Source organism: Gobio gobio (assembly GCF_949357685.1).
Source record: "Gobio gobio genome assembly, chromosome: 17".
Taxonomy (NCBI): domain Eukaryota; kingdom Metazoa; phylum Chordata; class Actinopteri; order Cypriniformes; family Gobionidae; genus Gobio; species Gobio gobio.
The window spans coordinates 11,603,995-11,620,625 of record NC_137110.1 but is presented as its reverse complement, the minus strand read 5'-3'; the positions used below and the strand labels follow the sequence as shown (position 1 = coordinate 11,620,625).

General features: G+C 38.3%; 1 protein-coding gene across 1 annotated transcript; it reads left to right on the top strand.

The window, feature by feature from the left end:
• The first annotated feature begins 145 nt into the window (after nt 1–145).
• On the top strand, nt 146–11,710 carry ppp4r2b (protein phosphatase 4, regulatory subunit 2b). Its single transcript, XM_079841796.1, has 9 exons — nt 146–274; nt 1,334–1,415; nt 1,978–2,148; nt 2,415–2,508; nt 5,242–5,279; nt 5,392–5,466; nt 5,540–5,680; nt 9,654–9,979; nt 10,061–11,710. Exons 1-9 carry the CDS (start codon nt 241–243, stop codon nt 10,387–10,389), a joined length of 1,290 nt encoding a protein of 429 aa, XP_079697922.1. The 5' UTR covers nt 146–240; the 3' UTR covers nt 10,390–11,710.
• The last annotated feature ends 4,921 nt before the right edge of the window (nt 11,711–16,631 follow it).

Below are 16,631 nucleotides of genomic sequence, written 5' to 3'. Positions count from 1 at the left end.
TACAAAAACACTGCATCGGTACAGCTACTACAATGTCCCAAAAATGATGTCTAGGTAGGCAGCTGACAGGATTTTGAGACGCATACATACTATTGCGCAACAGTCAGCGCTCCTCAAGAGCGGCCGGCAGTGACGTCGCGGTCGCCGCCATATTTGTTTCCCCTGTCCTCTTCTTCACTGAGCTCAACAGCAGCCATCAGCTCTCGATTTTCAGCTGGAGACAGGGACAACAATACAGACATGGAGATAGACACTCTTCTGGAAGCTCTTAAAGGTACCCGGTTGTGTGTTTTGTGGTGGTCTACGTGAGTTTAGAGAGGAGTTATATGTGCTTATGAGCTTGTAATGTGAGTTAGCTCATGTTAGCATGGCCTGTGGCTAAATGGCTTTTACTGTTTTTCGAGGTCTGTTGTGTGTTAAGAGCAGATGAACAGGTTTCATCCTCCTGTTTTATGACTTCTGTAATATTTGACGGGATAGGTAAGTAATACGTTAATAAACAAGACTATTTTTTTTGAGTGAGAACTAATTATCGTTAGTGGTTTAGGATGATGTAGAGCTGATTCAACTATATTTGACTCATCGGGTTAGCTCTAAACTAGTGTTATAATTTAATAATAAAGTCTTATTTTCTTTTTAAATTTCTTTATAACGTGATTTTTTTTAGCATTTACATCCTTTCTGAAGTTGTACTCTCAGCTCTAACGTTAGGCTTATAGCGTAAATAATAATCAATCATTCATTTCTCTTTATATGTATGTATGTATACGTGTGTGTGTTTATATTTATAGTGTAGTTAGTGTAAACATAGTGTATAGTTTTGGTGATTTACATGACATCAGATGTATTGAACCTGCATTCGCTTTTATATAAGTGTGTTATGAAAAGGATTTAATATTTTCTCATATTTGTCATCAAAGTTCAGTTCAGGGCTGGTTATAGTTATACTCTGAGTGGTCTAATTAGAAGTGGCCATGAAATATCACACTTGGAACTTGAAAATGTCTTAGAAACAAGACAGTTAGGATACATTTTCTCATAATTTTCAAAAAAGCATGCAAGCTATTCCAAGAATACTTGGAATAAAGAAAATGCCGTCTGGAATTTGTAGATGACCTAAAACTAGAAACTGGTGCATTGTAGTTACTATTATTAGATGTAGCTAATTAAAACATGCACCTTTTTCCATAAAAGTGGGTTTAGGGTCAGGATGTACTAACTTAGATTTAGAATTGCAGTTAAATGCACTCCAGAACTAAGTTGGGCGGATTGTGTTCATTACAGATATTCATTTGAATTCGACAATGCGATCTTATTATTGTGTTTTCTGCAGATTTCGACAAGAAGGTTAAGAAAGAAGCGTCTCCGGAGTTGGACCAGTTTTTGTGTCATATTGCGAAGACCGGGGAAACCCTGTAAGTGCCTCCAGATATCTGTGGGTGATCTAAGAGGGGCACAGAAACCCTTTCTGTAAACCTCTGTTTCAGTGGTTTGTTTAAAATCATCAATGCTTTTCTTGGTAATGCCACAAGGTGGTTTTATTATAACACCACAGCACTTTTGGTTTTGTTCCAAAACACACTGAACTTTGTCCTTATAGACTAGATCTGACTTTAGACGACCTGCCCTCATTTTTCCCTCACATGAAGTAATTGTGAGAATACATAGTCAGGTGCATATCGAAATATCACATTGTATCTTGGTCTCTGAAATGCCTGCTTGTTATTGTTGCATTGAGTTCCGTGTTATTTTTTTTGCATAATGACTCACTGAACTGTGTGGCCATTTGTTTTTGTCATCCTACATAACATCTCTTATCACACTGGTCTTTTAACACATAATAAAGCAATTTTCTGCTTATTTCTTTGGTTGGTGGCCGTGTAATAAAGAGAATCATGACCGGCGGATTTTGTTCCCTACAAATTGTAGTTGTTTGTGTGACTGAGTTACTAATGCCCCATATTGTCGCCTCTCCAGGGTGTCCTGGTCTCAGTTTAAAAGCTACTTCATATTCAAACTGGAGAAAGTAATGGAGGATTTCCAAGCGTCAGCCCCAGAGCAGCGAGGGCCTGCCAACCCTAACGTAGAGTCGATTCCTTTCGAAGAAATGAAGGAGAGAATACTTAAGATTGTTGATGGTTACAACGGGTTAGTAACACTCTTACTGAATTGCATTGTGTGGTGCTATCACCATTGTCCTTTTAGAAAGGCACTGGGGTTTGTCTTTGTAAAAAGGCATTGTTTTGCATAAAGAGCTCTTTACCCCAGAGCAAGTGTGCCATCTTCTGGCTGTTGAATATAACCAAGCTTGCGTCAGTCCTTGTTATATGTGTGTCAGGATACAGTAGAGAAGATTTGGTACTAATTCTCTGTGGTTTGTTGTGGAGAATAATTCAAATATTTTCTCTATCCAGGATCCCATTCACTATCCAGCGCTTATGTGAGCTGCTTACTGAACCTAAGAGGAACTACACAGGAACGGAGAAGTTTCTCAGAGGGGTAGAGAAGGTCAGTGCATGATCCATGATGTATTTTTCAGGTTAAAAAAAATAAGGCTAATAAATGGATGCTGTTTAGATGCACTTGCTACGAAATACTTTGAGGCATCTTCTTCACCATGTTCTTATAGGGTTGACAGTGCATTCCCAGTGTGTTCTCTTTGTATTTGCATTTTTACTATAGTTTTGCTACGTTCCATCTGAAGTCAGATGTGGGATATTATTACGTGCTATCTCTGACTTCCATAAAGGTACTCTGTTGATTTTATGGTCGCTTTCATTTGGTTTGCAGGTGTGCGATTTATCGATATAGAACTTAGTTTGTTTAATGGGTTTTATTATCATGTGATGGAGGAACTTTGACTCCTTGATGTGTTTAAAGGGTTACTTCAGCGATTAGCATTACGCTTTGTATCAGTAGAAACCCGATAGTATATTCAAATTATCGTACTTTCCCCCCTCATGTCTCCCTGAGACGAGAGAATTATGCATATTATTTCTGGAAAAAATCATCCGATGACGCAAATATTGTCATTTTGCGTAATCTACGGATTTTTTGGCCAGAGGCTAAAAACTACAGCCAGTAGAAGGAGATATTTCTGCATGTTATCAACCCACCCATAGGGGTTGGATCTCACTCACAGAATGTAAATGCGCACGGCCGCTCGGATCGGGCATTAATAACGGAGCGGTGCGGAGCAAAGTGAGCGTTTCAACTTTTCAATGAATTCCTATGAAAGTTTAGCTTCCATATGTGATATGAAAACCAGTGATGCCAGTAACGCGTTATTTAGTAACGCGTTACTCTAATCTGACTACTTTTTTCCAGTAACGAGTAAAGTACTATTTAAAATATAAAAGTACTATTTAACGATAAAAGTATGTTACTATTTCCAAACCAGTAATCAGATTAAAGTAACTTATCCAAGTCACTGTGAGTTACTATTTTTGTCATTTTCCTTAGTAAAAATATATATTTTTGCTTTCTTGTTGAGTCTCAGCAGGGGTTTTCCAGCATAGAGACTTATGAGGCGGCCGCCTCCGTCAAATTTCGTGCCGCCTCCGTCTGTCGACAAAACTCAAGACAGGCAGTCACTTGCTCAGATTAGGCATGTAGTGATAATTAAATAATCATCAAAAATATATATTGTCACATTATCCTTCAGCAATCATTATTAGTATATTATGATTTGCAAGTACAAAGTCATCTAAAGCCATTCCATAGCTGGCTTTAGATGAATGTCTTTCCTCCGCTGTAGCTGTCAATCATTCTCCGTTCAGCATTCAAACTGCGCATCTCGGTTACAGTCAGCAGCACAGTAAAGCTCACTCCAATATGATATATTCCCGTTATAATACTTGATATGTTGATAAAATAATGTATCTTCCTGGAGTTTATCTAGCGGTTTCTGAAAGATGTTGTGCTCGCTACCCAGGTGACAACACAAGGACTATTAATTAGCATCACACGCACAATAACCGGAATTTAAAACTGTGAAGAAACAAATAATCAGTGAATGTTTGGACCGATATAGGCTACATAGTAGACTAGGATTTGTGCGCTCAACATCTCTTCTCTTTATGCCGTGAACTTTTCAATGTGCACTCGCGCTGCACTGCGCCCTCTTATTCCATGTTGCTTTAAGCGCATCATTCTGCACCCGGGATGCGCATAATCGCTTTGTTGCCGCTCTGTTTTGAAGCGTTTCATATATTTTCATAGTTTTGTGCACTTAAAGATTATTAAAAAATATATTGTTCTCACGTATCGATCATATATTTGTTGTTCCTTTACAGAGCTGCACATTAAGTTTACAATAAACTGTAAATTTTGTAATTTTATATTATTTGTGTAGGCCCATATAAATATTTACATTCACATATAAATTAAATATAAATTGTTTTTCATAAATGTATTTAATAAGAACGCAAAGTAATTTGTACCTTTTCATTAACATGTTTAGATTTTATAAAATTAATCAAACGATTTTTTTTGGAGATACATTGTTGACGTTACTGTTAAAAATGCACTTCCAATAAAGTGTTGGCAAAAACGGTTGTCATTATGTTGAGGCTGCAGAGGTGTTGTCGGCAACTGATGAATGTAACTAATAAAGTAACTTGTAATCTAACTTAGTTATTTTACAGATTACTTGATTGTAAAAGTAACTAAGTTACTTTTTCAAAGTAACTGTGGCAACACTGATGAAAACACGCCAGACTGGACACGCGCTGAGAATGAATGCTGCGCTTGCCTCAGCTCTTCGCTCTCGTGATGAATGAAATCTGAGTCCTGCTGCGTTTGAGATGTGACTTTCGTTCGGCTCACTCACCCTTTATTGAAAAGACGCGTTCAGTTTTTAAATGTAGTGTTTATTCTCTAACTGAACAAAATTATTGTATTATTAGGAAAATCAAAACGGCGGTGTAGGGAGTGGCCTCGTAGGGCCGTGAAACAAGTGCATTCTGGGAGTTGTTGTCTTTCATCCACATGAGACGACAATACATTTTCTGTCTTTTCTCGGTCTAGAAGGCACCAATTCAAAAATAATTTCACATTTCTACTACATAAATGACCCAGTTTAAATACACATTCATCTTCCCAGCACTGAAGTACCCCTTTAATGATAATGTTATTTCATTCTGTACTTCTTTTTTTCTTCTTCACCCAAGTAGGAGGTTGTAAATGTAGAATTTATGTTGCTTCTGTTATGTGATATTGATTGTTTTCTCTCTTTGTCAGAATGTGATGGTGGTCAGTTGCATTTATCCTACATCTGAGTAAGTAATTACTGTTCGATATTAAAACCATAAAGCTGCAACATCTTAATTTGATCATCTGGATATCATTAATTACTGTAGATGAATGAAGAGCTATTTTTGGCCTTTGTAGGAAAAATGGCTGCAGCGGTGTCAACAGAATGAATGGAGTCATGTTGTCAGGGAACATGTCTGCCTTTACAGAGAGGTGAGGAACATGTACGGAGCCTAGGACTAGTAACTTAAAAATGGGTTTAACTTGATTTCTCTGTATATTACAGGAAAGTAAATGGTCCAGGAACACCTAGACCATTAAACAGACAGAAACACTCCCTGTCCAGTTCGCTGGCCACAAACGGCCTTCCGGACAGTACAGAAAACAAAGAGACGAACACACCACAAGGACACAGCAAAACAGCAAGGTAGTCTAAGTTTACCGTCATATCTCATCTTTCATGATTTTGTTTGTGTGAAATATTGATTGTTAAATCGATGAACATGTTCACTAGGAGTGGGAATCTTAAGGCACTTAACGATTCAATCCGATTCCGATTCTGGGAGTAACGATCCGATTCCCAAAACGATTCTTAAAATACATTTTTGGTAACTAATTATCCTGCTGTGCAAATACATTAACTTTAAATTTTAACCAAAATTGGAGCTAATAATATTATGCACATATGTGTTTTGTTTTTAGTTAGAATATCTGTTTGACAGTATTACCATATTAAAAATGATTATGAAGATTTCTTTCAATACTTTTATTTTATTAACAAAGTTATATTCAAGATTAACAAGCTCTAATGAAATATAGTAAGTAGGGTTGGGTACCGAACTTGGTACTTTTAAGGGCACCAACCGAATTACGTCGGTACTACCGAGTACCGATTCACATTAAATCAATCGGTACCAAATTTCGGTACCTGAGAACGCATCTGGTGATATAGACTACTGTCTGTGAATATTAAAGCGCAAAAAGACTATTTAAATATGAATCCTCCGTGTCTCTGTGCGAATGAATGCCGTAGAAGCGCGGTTTACCACACACACACACACTCACTCACTATCGCGCTCACTATCACTATGAAGGTCGCGTGTTTCCATCTCTGTCATCTCATATAAGGACATTAACGCATAAACTTCATCTCCAGAACCACTGAGAGTCACTTTATGAGCATTTTACCGTGTCATTTGAGAAAAACTACCGTCATATCATAAACACAGAAACTCAAAGGAACGGCAACCCGTCAAAATAAAAGTCCAGTTTATCTTGACATATACATCACTGTTGTACAGTAGAATTTAGATATGTCTCAATTAATAATACTAACACAAATGTAATAATAATAATCAAAGAAAAATTAATTTATTACTTAAAAAAAAGTTATACATTTAAATTTCTGTTTTAATTTTAACCGTATAAAGCTCAGTTGTGCAGAACTTTGTTTGACAAAAAAAGTTTAATTATATTAAAAGATAAATTAAATTAATGTCTTCATTTGATTACCAGAAAATACACAGCACATCATTTGTGGGAAATCTTTTCATAGAAATGAAATTTAAAAAGAAAAAAATATGGTTGTTTTTATTAATTACATTTAAGTACCTAGTAGCTTTATCTAGTAAATATTACAGTATACAAACATCACAGACAATGGCAGACAGAGACCAGGGCAGCTCTGGCATAATGTCAATAACACTTCTATAAATGACTTGCAAGTTATTTATAGTAATTTATATAAATCCCTAAAGTACCGAAAAAAGGTACCGTTGGGATCCTGTACCGAATTCCGGGAACCGATACCGGTTAAAATGTGAACGGTACCCAAACCTAATAGTAAGCCATACAATTGCAAAGAACAATCATTAAAAAATAAACAGTTCTCAATTTACAACTAAGTGTGACAATTTTTCAGTTTCTTTAGAACATTTTAACAAAATGTCTTAAAAGCAAAAAAAAGTTTACTTTGGTTAGAGCCACAAAAAAAGCTTTAAAACTAGCAATGGGGCTGATCCGATCCAGTATCTGTATCGGGACCGATACCAGCTTAATTCACGAATCGGATTTTCCCGATCCAACCTGCGGAGAAATACGATACCCATGATGAGCCATGTCTGCGCTTTCCAAAAGTGATTCCCGCCAGCTTGTCTGCTAGCTGGCTGCAAACTATGGAATGGATTTCCTGATGGGAGGCGCGGCTCAATGAGACAAAGAGTTATGAGACACGCCCCACCCCACTCAGGAAATCCATTCCGCAGTTTGCAGCAGGATAGCATTGAGCAGCATTGTGGCTAGCCAACATGTCAGCTGTGTGGAAATACTTCACACTGGAAACACCGCAGAGCAAGACGATGTTTGCAAAACCGTAATTCAGAGAGGTGGAAGCTCCCTCGCGTCGTACAACACAACGAACGCAATCAAACATTTAAAAAAGCAGACAAAACTAGGGTGACATTTAAGAGATAATAATCAGGGCTTGACATTGACAATCGTCATCTGCGTGTATTTCGGCTGTGTAACACTCACACCAGCCACTTTGAACTTATTATGGTCTTCTCAAAAGCCATCTGTTATAATCACGTTGCGCATTATAACCAATCACACGTGTTTATATTGAGTTTATGAATATAATAATCCGAGGCGTTCAGATTAGCGTAGTTTTGTTCAGAGCGCGCGCGGCTCTCACTCTCGCTGAAATCTACACTCAAAGCAGAGATAAACGTGCGATGCACGCAGGAGATTAATTCATCATACAGTGATTGACAGTTTTTGTTATATTTCAGCACTGAAAATAGTTTTAAACAAAACACAGCAGAACCACAGCGCATCTTATATGACTGGCATTAGGTTGACTTGACGTTCGTGAATCTAGGGACCGTCTCTAAAGTTACATACAACATTGGTAGGCTATACACGTTTCTAACTTAAATGGCATTTGAAGAGAATGACTTAGTCATAAAACTCACTGTAAAGTGTTTATCTAGGTGTTGATGCACACCTTTTGGATTTTTGAAATTTAATCAAATAAACTGTCAAATCATATGAAAATATATGCTTTATTTCACTAGAATCCTATATGGGCTCTTACACAAAATATGCTAGATTTAAACGTGTCATAGCTGATAGAACACTGATGAGAATATTGCTTGAGAATATATTTACAGATATAATATTAGAGATTTATGCATTATGCGTTGCCATTGACGACGGCCATTATAAGGAAGGAAATTCCACAGAATCTAGCTTAAAGTGCTTAGAGCTGCTTGATTTATTTTTTGTTTGTTGATTTTCAAATATAAATTGATAACCGTGATAATTTGGGTCACTATTATGTTCATATCATACTTGCCTGTTGAGTGGAGTTTATGTCAGCATCATATAAAATCAACAATAATGATAATAATAATATTAAAGCAAACACAGCTCTGGTATCGGAATAGTATCGGTATCGGCCGATATCCAAATTCAGATATCGGGATCGGAAGTGAAAAAATGTGGATCGGTGCATCCCTATTTAAAACAGGCTAATGCAGAAGAAAAACAACTTTAGCGCTCGCTGAGAAGCCAAATTCAGCGTGTGCGCATAACATCTCACATTAGAGAACTTTCCGAGCTGCAACAGTCATGTTGGAGACATTTAACAAATCACTCACCAAAACGAAGTCTTTGTTCAGAATTTTCCATTCGTTTGAAACATTGTGCAGTAGTTCAGCAATATTCGATAAGTCATTCCAAAAATGATGCCACCGATATTGGTAGGTTTATGTCCCGACCACCGCATAGGAGATATAGGAGTGTTATTAAGCATTAATGGCAAGGAAAGCACCGTATAGCCTACTTGAGCAACACTTCGTTATTTTGGCTCAGAATTTAGTTTGTTGGAAATATGAACTTAATTTAGAAATGCTTTTGAAATTAAAAACTTTGCATTTAATAGGCAAAATACATTTTTGAAATGGGGAGGGAGCCGCAGCGAGCGCAGACAGAGCGACCAGAGAAACTGAGGAGCGACTGCTGTAAAGCGTTTGTGCAAAACTGCATAAAACGTGCGGGTGTTGAACCCTCTCACTGGGAAAAGTGTCCCCACGGGTGCGACGCCCCTGAGCAGGTCGTAGTTTGTCCATTTTATCTTAAACGAAGCCAATTCTCCAGCATACGAACGTTCGCCTATCAACAGGTTTTTTTGTTTGGCTGGTGACCGCGCACAGTGGGGAAGTGGCCGTTTGAATTGAACACAGAATCGATTCTGAATCGTTGGATAACGAATCGCGATGCATCGACCTTTTCTCCCACCCCTAATGTTCACTTATCTCTCGCATGATGAATAATGAAACTCCTTGAACATTAGAGAACACCCTTTACATTAGAGAAATATATATATCTTTGTGTTCCAGTGATGCGTCTGTATCAGGCATCGGTGGGCCTCTCAGCAGCTCCGTAAAAAACAAACACTTAGACGACGAGGAAGATGAAGGAATGGAGGAGGAGGAACATGAAGTAAAGAGACTCAAATTCAACCAGGATGGCAATGAAGAAGATGAGGATGAAGATGATGTAGACGAGCAGGTTATCGAGACACCCAGATTTACGTCGACCAAAAGCTCCTCAGACAAGTCAGAGGATGCCGAATCACCGTCATCAATGTTGCAGGAGGGGAGTGAAGAAGAAGAGGAGGAGGAAAGGAAACCTCATGGTTCAGTTGGAGGCTCTGAGGACCAAGGTAGCGTAACCTGTTTCTCCACTTTTAGAGTGTTTACACGCTAGACAGTGCTCTAATGTATTCTATTTTTTGCTAACGCAGAGCCTTCCAGCACACAGCCTGAGTGTTCCGCCGCAGATTCCAGAGAGGCTTTTACTGAGAGAGAGGTTCCCTGTGGCTCAGATGACTCCTCAGAAGAGCCCAGTGATATGGACCAATCAGAGCAGAGAGCCCCAGCGGGTGTGGCCTCTAGCCCTGAGGTGAGAGAAGGAGAGGAGCCAAGCGAGCAGGTCAGCAGCAGTAGCGCTGATGAAAATGCCTCTGGACCCACATCCAGCAGCAGTAGCGTAGAGTCACCCACAGAGGGCGACTCTGGGTCAGGGGCCCTGGACTCGGAGAACGCGGAGGAGGAGCCTATGGAGCAGGACTAAAAGCCTGCAGACTACTGCCCTAAACAATAACTGCGTCCTTTTGTGGAGATTACGATGGCACACATTTGAGTGGCCTTCCACAAAGGCCATCAGAAGCAACACCCAATCTACCACCATGCGCCTTTTGGTCGAGAGTCTACCTAACTTCTCCAACCTTCCCAAACGGACACTTTATGCAGATGTACATATGATTTTATTGCTGAAGTCAAGGTTTTAAACACATTTAATTTAATTTTTTTTTACAGTTTCTTTCCTTTATTTCATCCATGTCATTGGTTTCTGCCAGTCTGTCAAAGAGGTTTGACTGTAGTTCTTTGGTGTCCAGTAATCACACTGTCAACTGTGACATCACTAAACGGCTCATTAAAAGAATATTCATGGCTAAATACAAGTTAAAATCTATTGACACAGCTGTGGGATACTTTCGGTTATAACGGGAAATCATTCTGACTCGTTGCTCAGTTAGAAAAAGCAAAAGTGGATGTCGCTTGTCCATTGCCTTCTATAATAAAAGACAAAATATGAACTCTTGTTAAAGCTTAACTTGTATTTAACCTGGAATATGTTAGTCTTTGTTAAAGAGAAAGTTCAGTCTTGTTTCTAAGTTTTAGGACACCTGTTAGGACGTGTCTCCTCTGCATTGGTGTATTAATATTTTAGTCACAGTGTCAAACATCAGGGCAGTGGAGTTTATCATCTTGCTCTCTCTGAAGACCCATAACTGGCTGCTTTTCTGGTTCTGTTCAAAGCAAATACAAGCCATAGCTCTCTTTGTTCTGTTAGATGATTCAAACCTAGCGTAACATCATTTCTTTCTGGTCCTTTGTGTGTAACTGACAGGATGTAAAATCTCTTTTCGCACACGCTACCACCTTCGCTTTTGTATTCTCGTGCAGTCTGCACTGCATTGAAAGTGAATGGTTTATGTCGGGTACATTTACCTCTTGATTTAAACTGATTTCATGATTCACATTAATTTATACCAGCATTTCAATCTATTTTTTTGAGAAGTTGTTTTCATTTCTGTTGTTTTGGCAGGTGGTTATTGACTGCTCCGACTAGCTCATTTACAATGTCATTTGTGACAGTCAAACCCCAAGTTGTCCCACCGATAACAGCTGGCTGCCGTTTTGCAGCTGTGTGATTTTTGATATTTAGAATTTTTAAATTTCTGTAAAGTAGTGTTTTGTAGAGCATTGTGTTCACTGCCTTTTGTGCATCCATGTATAATTTCTTTTTTTTTTTTTTGGTGTATTACTGAATGCGTGTGGTTTCAATACAGTATTCAGATGAAGCAATAAATGTTATTGTTTTAAATGTTTGGAAGAGTCTTTAATTTTTAACAAACATGATTATGTACCATTTCTGAAGGTATTTCAGAATGTTTGTTGGGGGGGGGTCTAATGCTATTTTCTGACTTATTTACACTGTTAAAGAGCTTGATTCTCATGCTAAACATTGCCAGAATGTCAAAAAAACAAGTATTTCCGTGCCAAATACACAAAAGTTTCAGATTTTTTTTTTTTTTTAGTATGATTCTCGTCATAAAGGGCGGAATTCCTTGTATGGGCACTTCTCCCAGATGAGTGCGTACACATCAACCAGTGTACCATCATCAAGCTTCGGAAGCTGTCGACAGCGCTTTCATTTTGTTTTTAGACCGCGAAATTAATGTTTTTATATAAAAAATAATAATGTTTTTGGTTGTGAGGGAAAGAGAACCTTGTTCGGCTTTCCAAATAACCCAGTGTTAAGGAACAGTAGATGCAGTTTGTTTTTTCGGAGCAGCAACTGAGTTCTGCAAGTGTTTGTTCCCAGTCATGAGTCAAAAAGTAGGTGTAACGGAGGCCAGCTAGTAGTTGCTGTGTGAGTAAACCCCACTCCTCTGTTCTCAAGAGATGCTTTAGTGACTTATACTAGAGGTTGCAGCCTTTAGCCTCCTTCTTAGAGCAACCGACTCATAGCGGCGGACCAGGGTTCGAGTCCCGCTTGTAGCGGGGCGGTTCGAACAGGATGGGTTACACAGGCGTGAGTGAAACTGCATCAAATGTCTTTTATTGGCAATCGGCACGGAACTGCATATAATGTAACAACACAAACATGAATCGAAAGTTATCCATGTATAATGTCATGATGTATTGTGTGTGTGTGCTCGTGACTAGCTCTGCTCACTGCATGCCTCCACAAGCTGTTTTCAGAAGCTCTCTTTTATAAATATGATAAAACTAAAGACACTGCACAGATATGAAGGATGCAGTACTACTAGGTACTCTGGATTGACATGAGATTGGCAGAAACTGTGTAGGTTAGGGGTTATATGTACCCTTTTATCTTTTCTTTTTTACACAAAACTGCCATAGTGCTTTAAGTGGTTGCCAGTGCATAGCTATATGTTGCCATTGTGTTCTCATTGCTTTTTCATTGGTTCCAAATCAAAAGAGTCCTCCAAGTCTTCATGATACCCTGGTCTCTAGATTTGACCCAAGTCCTTCCTTCAATGTAAGTCTGTGGCCTTTTTTTCACCTGTTTTATTGACGTCAAAAGTTCATTGAGATAATACAACTTTCCTCAAAAAGCCAAAATTTGATGCATCCATGTTCATAGTTTGTGCTTTGGGTGTTCTACAGCACAGTTTAATACTTGGTAAGCACCACTAACTTGTAGGGTGGGATGCCATTCATAGGAGGATTATTGTTACATAACGTCTCCTTATTCTTTCATCCTTTTCATAATCCTTAATCATGTTCCTCAAATTAATGCATGCTAATTCATTTTGCTGTTAATAAGCTCTTTTCTGCTTCATTTCCTAAATACAAGTTTCCTTTTCTTGTCACAGTCATATGTCTCAACAGGCTCCTGCTGACTCAGAACAATGCTTTGCGCAGGTTCTTTCAAGAATGGAAAGCTTACTTCACCTGTCTGTCTCGTGTTTGTGCTCGTATTGACTGGCTAATTTCAGGGTCGCATGAGTAGGCCTATGTGTTACTGAAATTTACCCAGCACTCTCGGAGGAAATAAAAAGTGGATTGTCTAAATCCTGCCGTGATGCGCAGTGAGAGGTTACGTTTAACCGTCGTCTTTGAACGGCCGTCTCTTGGGAAATAACCCTGCACGCTGTGGGAATAGAAACAAGTCTTAAGTAAATGAATTGTAATTTGATCCACGAGACAGGAACCGAAGCTTATTAATAATGAAGTCGAATGACATTTCTTGTGTTATGTGTAGATTACTTGAGTAGCTCAGCTTCTCAAAAAAAAAAAAAATTCCATGGAACCTAAAGAACATGTTATTGGGATACGCATCGTACAAATATATAGGCCTCATTGTCTTGTGTGCAGTATGCAGATCTCGGCAGCCATTGACATTGACTGGGGGGGAAATGAAAATACTATGGTAGTCAAAGGCTGCTTGGATAACAAACATTCTTCCAGATATTTTCCTTTGTGTTCAGCAGAACAAATACATTTATACAGGTTTAGAACAAATTGAGTGTGACTAAATGATGACAGAATGTTCATTTTTGGGTGAACCATCCCTTTAATAGTAAAAATTTGTACTGGACATGTTCTTCCCAGGTTTCATGAAATCATCATATGATTGTTCATTAGTCATCAAAGAGGACATGAAGTGATAGTTACCCTAAAGCTGCATTATATTTAATCGTAGCAGCATATGACAACATCGAACCTTGTGCTGACTCCCAAAGTCTCATTACTAGGGGATAAAGGGATAAGAAGGTAAACAACCACAATAATGTCAGATTTGCATGAGAAAACACAAACCATATGCTAAACATGATCTAAAACACAGTTTGCACATTTCTAGTAAGCTGATGCATTGACTGAGAGATAATGTGAGAGTTATTGATTTTCTCCTGCACTCTTTTATTGTAATTGCTGGTCTGCCCATATGTTAGAACTCGAAATTAGATTTAATAACCCGGTAAAGTGCCTATTATTTACAAAGCTCAAGTTAAAGACAATGTGCAGCTGATGCACAGTGACAGGGTATTGTAGGCCAGATACTGGAGCTTGATTCTAAGCTTCTTACAATTCACCTCTGTAAACTCAAACAAGTTGGCAAAACCCCCAAAAATTGAAGTAATCAGTACATCATTTTCTTTTTAAGTTAAGAAAAGTTTAAGCAAGCAGTCAGAATTGTATTTTGTACTCATACATTTATGCTGTGTCCCAATACACCTATACGACCTAAAAGTATGAACTCTTTGTGAAGAAAAAGTACATACTTTTGAGTGTGTAGCAGTAGAGTACGCAAGCTTTGGGAAATACTTCTTCGTCATCTATAACGGACTCTGTTGTTTAGTTACGTGCATCCCATCACCGTTAAAACTGCCCTGTCAATCATCATCACAGTTAAAATCCTCCACATTCAGTTTAATTTCCTACCGTATTGGAGAGAAATGTAGTAGCACATTGATCTGCCATTTGTGGCTCTTTAATGCAGAAACTCTCCTCATGTGTTAGCAGTTTAACTATAATAATGCATTTAAAAGTTAATGGCCAAACGTATCAGTACAAAAGTTCTCAATCCTGCCGTAGGTGAAATATAATATGGATAACATTGAATAAATATCTTTTAGTCAGGTTAAATACTGATAATTGATCATTCAAACCCTTTTATCTAATGCCGCGTTTCAGGCAACCCGTGTTTTTCCAACCTTCTACCCGTGAAAGTGCACTGGAACGGCAGTCAAACCCGTGACTTCCCCCCGTGAACTCGTACTAGGTCGATGTACTCCCAGTTACGAGATCTGACGTCACATAGCCCGCGAAACAACAATGGCAGCCCCTACGGGTGTGGTGTTTATGAAACAAATATACAATTAACGTAAAATAAAAGGTATAACAGCTTCTCTTGCCGTATACGCCGTTTTTTCTCCTCCATTTCCCTCAAATAAGCAAGGAGTAAGCACCTTTGGCGATAGAAATGATTGTAAATGAGCATAAGCCACGTACGGTCCGCCATGCTTCTTTACATCTAGCTACCACAATTCCTTATACGCTCAGGCATTTTGGCGTGACTTTACCTGGAACCCTACAAAGTCATAAGTCGTGGTTTTAAGTTGTAACTTACAGGCTAAAAAACCTGCCTGGAACGCAGCATAAACCTCTCTACTTAACAGTTGGACTCGCACATCCGTCATGTTTGAAGTTTTTTAACACTTTTAATCCGCATTTGTAGTTCTAATCGAATCCTCGTCCATTTCGTAATGGGTTGTGGGCAATATCAGCCATTAAGAGTGTGCGTCGATCTGCACTTCGAATTCTGACAGGAAATAGTAGACCATCCGGGTATCTTTGGACTACTCTTTTCAACATACTACGATTTGGGACGTACTAATTATATTTTTCGAATACTATTTAGGACTTGTAGTATGCGAATTGGGACGCAGCATTACTCTTCCTTTAGAGTGACATGGCAAAGCATGCTGGGAAATACAAATCACAGTTTCATCAAAGTTATTTCTAATTTTCATGAAAAAAAAAAGTTAATGAAACTCAAAACAATGAAACAACTGGGATACCTTAAAATGTGTCAGTTTTGTGAACTCAAAAGAAAAAGAAAGTTCTGTATACTCATAAAAGTTCATTTGATTGAAGTAAGTTTTTGAGAATTTAAGTTTACCCTACTGAAACCAATGAATTCATTTGAGCATTATGGGTTTACAGTGAATTCACACACGGGTGTCTTTGGTAACCTACTGAAGTAACCAAGGAGACAGTCTCTGCTCCTTCTGCATAACCAAATCAAGCCCATTCATAATTTGCAATTACCACATGTGTGCTTCAAAAGAGGCATGTCGAATTTTTATATTATTCCCACCAGAGGACGTGTTAAAAGTGCCTGAGACTTAGAAAAGATGAAAAGTGTTCAAAAGTTCAAAACAGGCCATTGTGGTGAAGTGGTCCTGCACGTCTCATATTCTAATGCAGAAGCTGTTATCAGGAAATGAGGACCAAAGAATAAAATGCAAAATCATGAATGCATCGCGTTGTTGTAGTTCATATCTAGAATTCTTTATGAATACAAGTCCTTTAATTAATGCTAAATATCTGCTTTCTTAATGCTTAATGTTTTATTGTGAACAAAAAAGGAGTTCAGGTTGTTTGGGACAATTTTCTTAATGGCAAAAAGTGTCCCAATCAACCTAAAAAAAATTAAATTTCTAGTCCTTTTTATAGATGTCACTTGTCTATTGAATACGTCTAAATAATATTTAA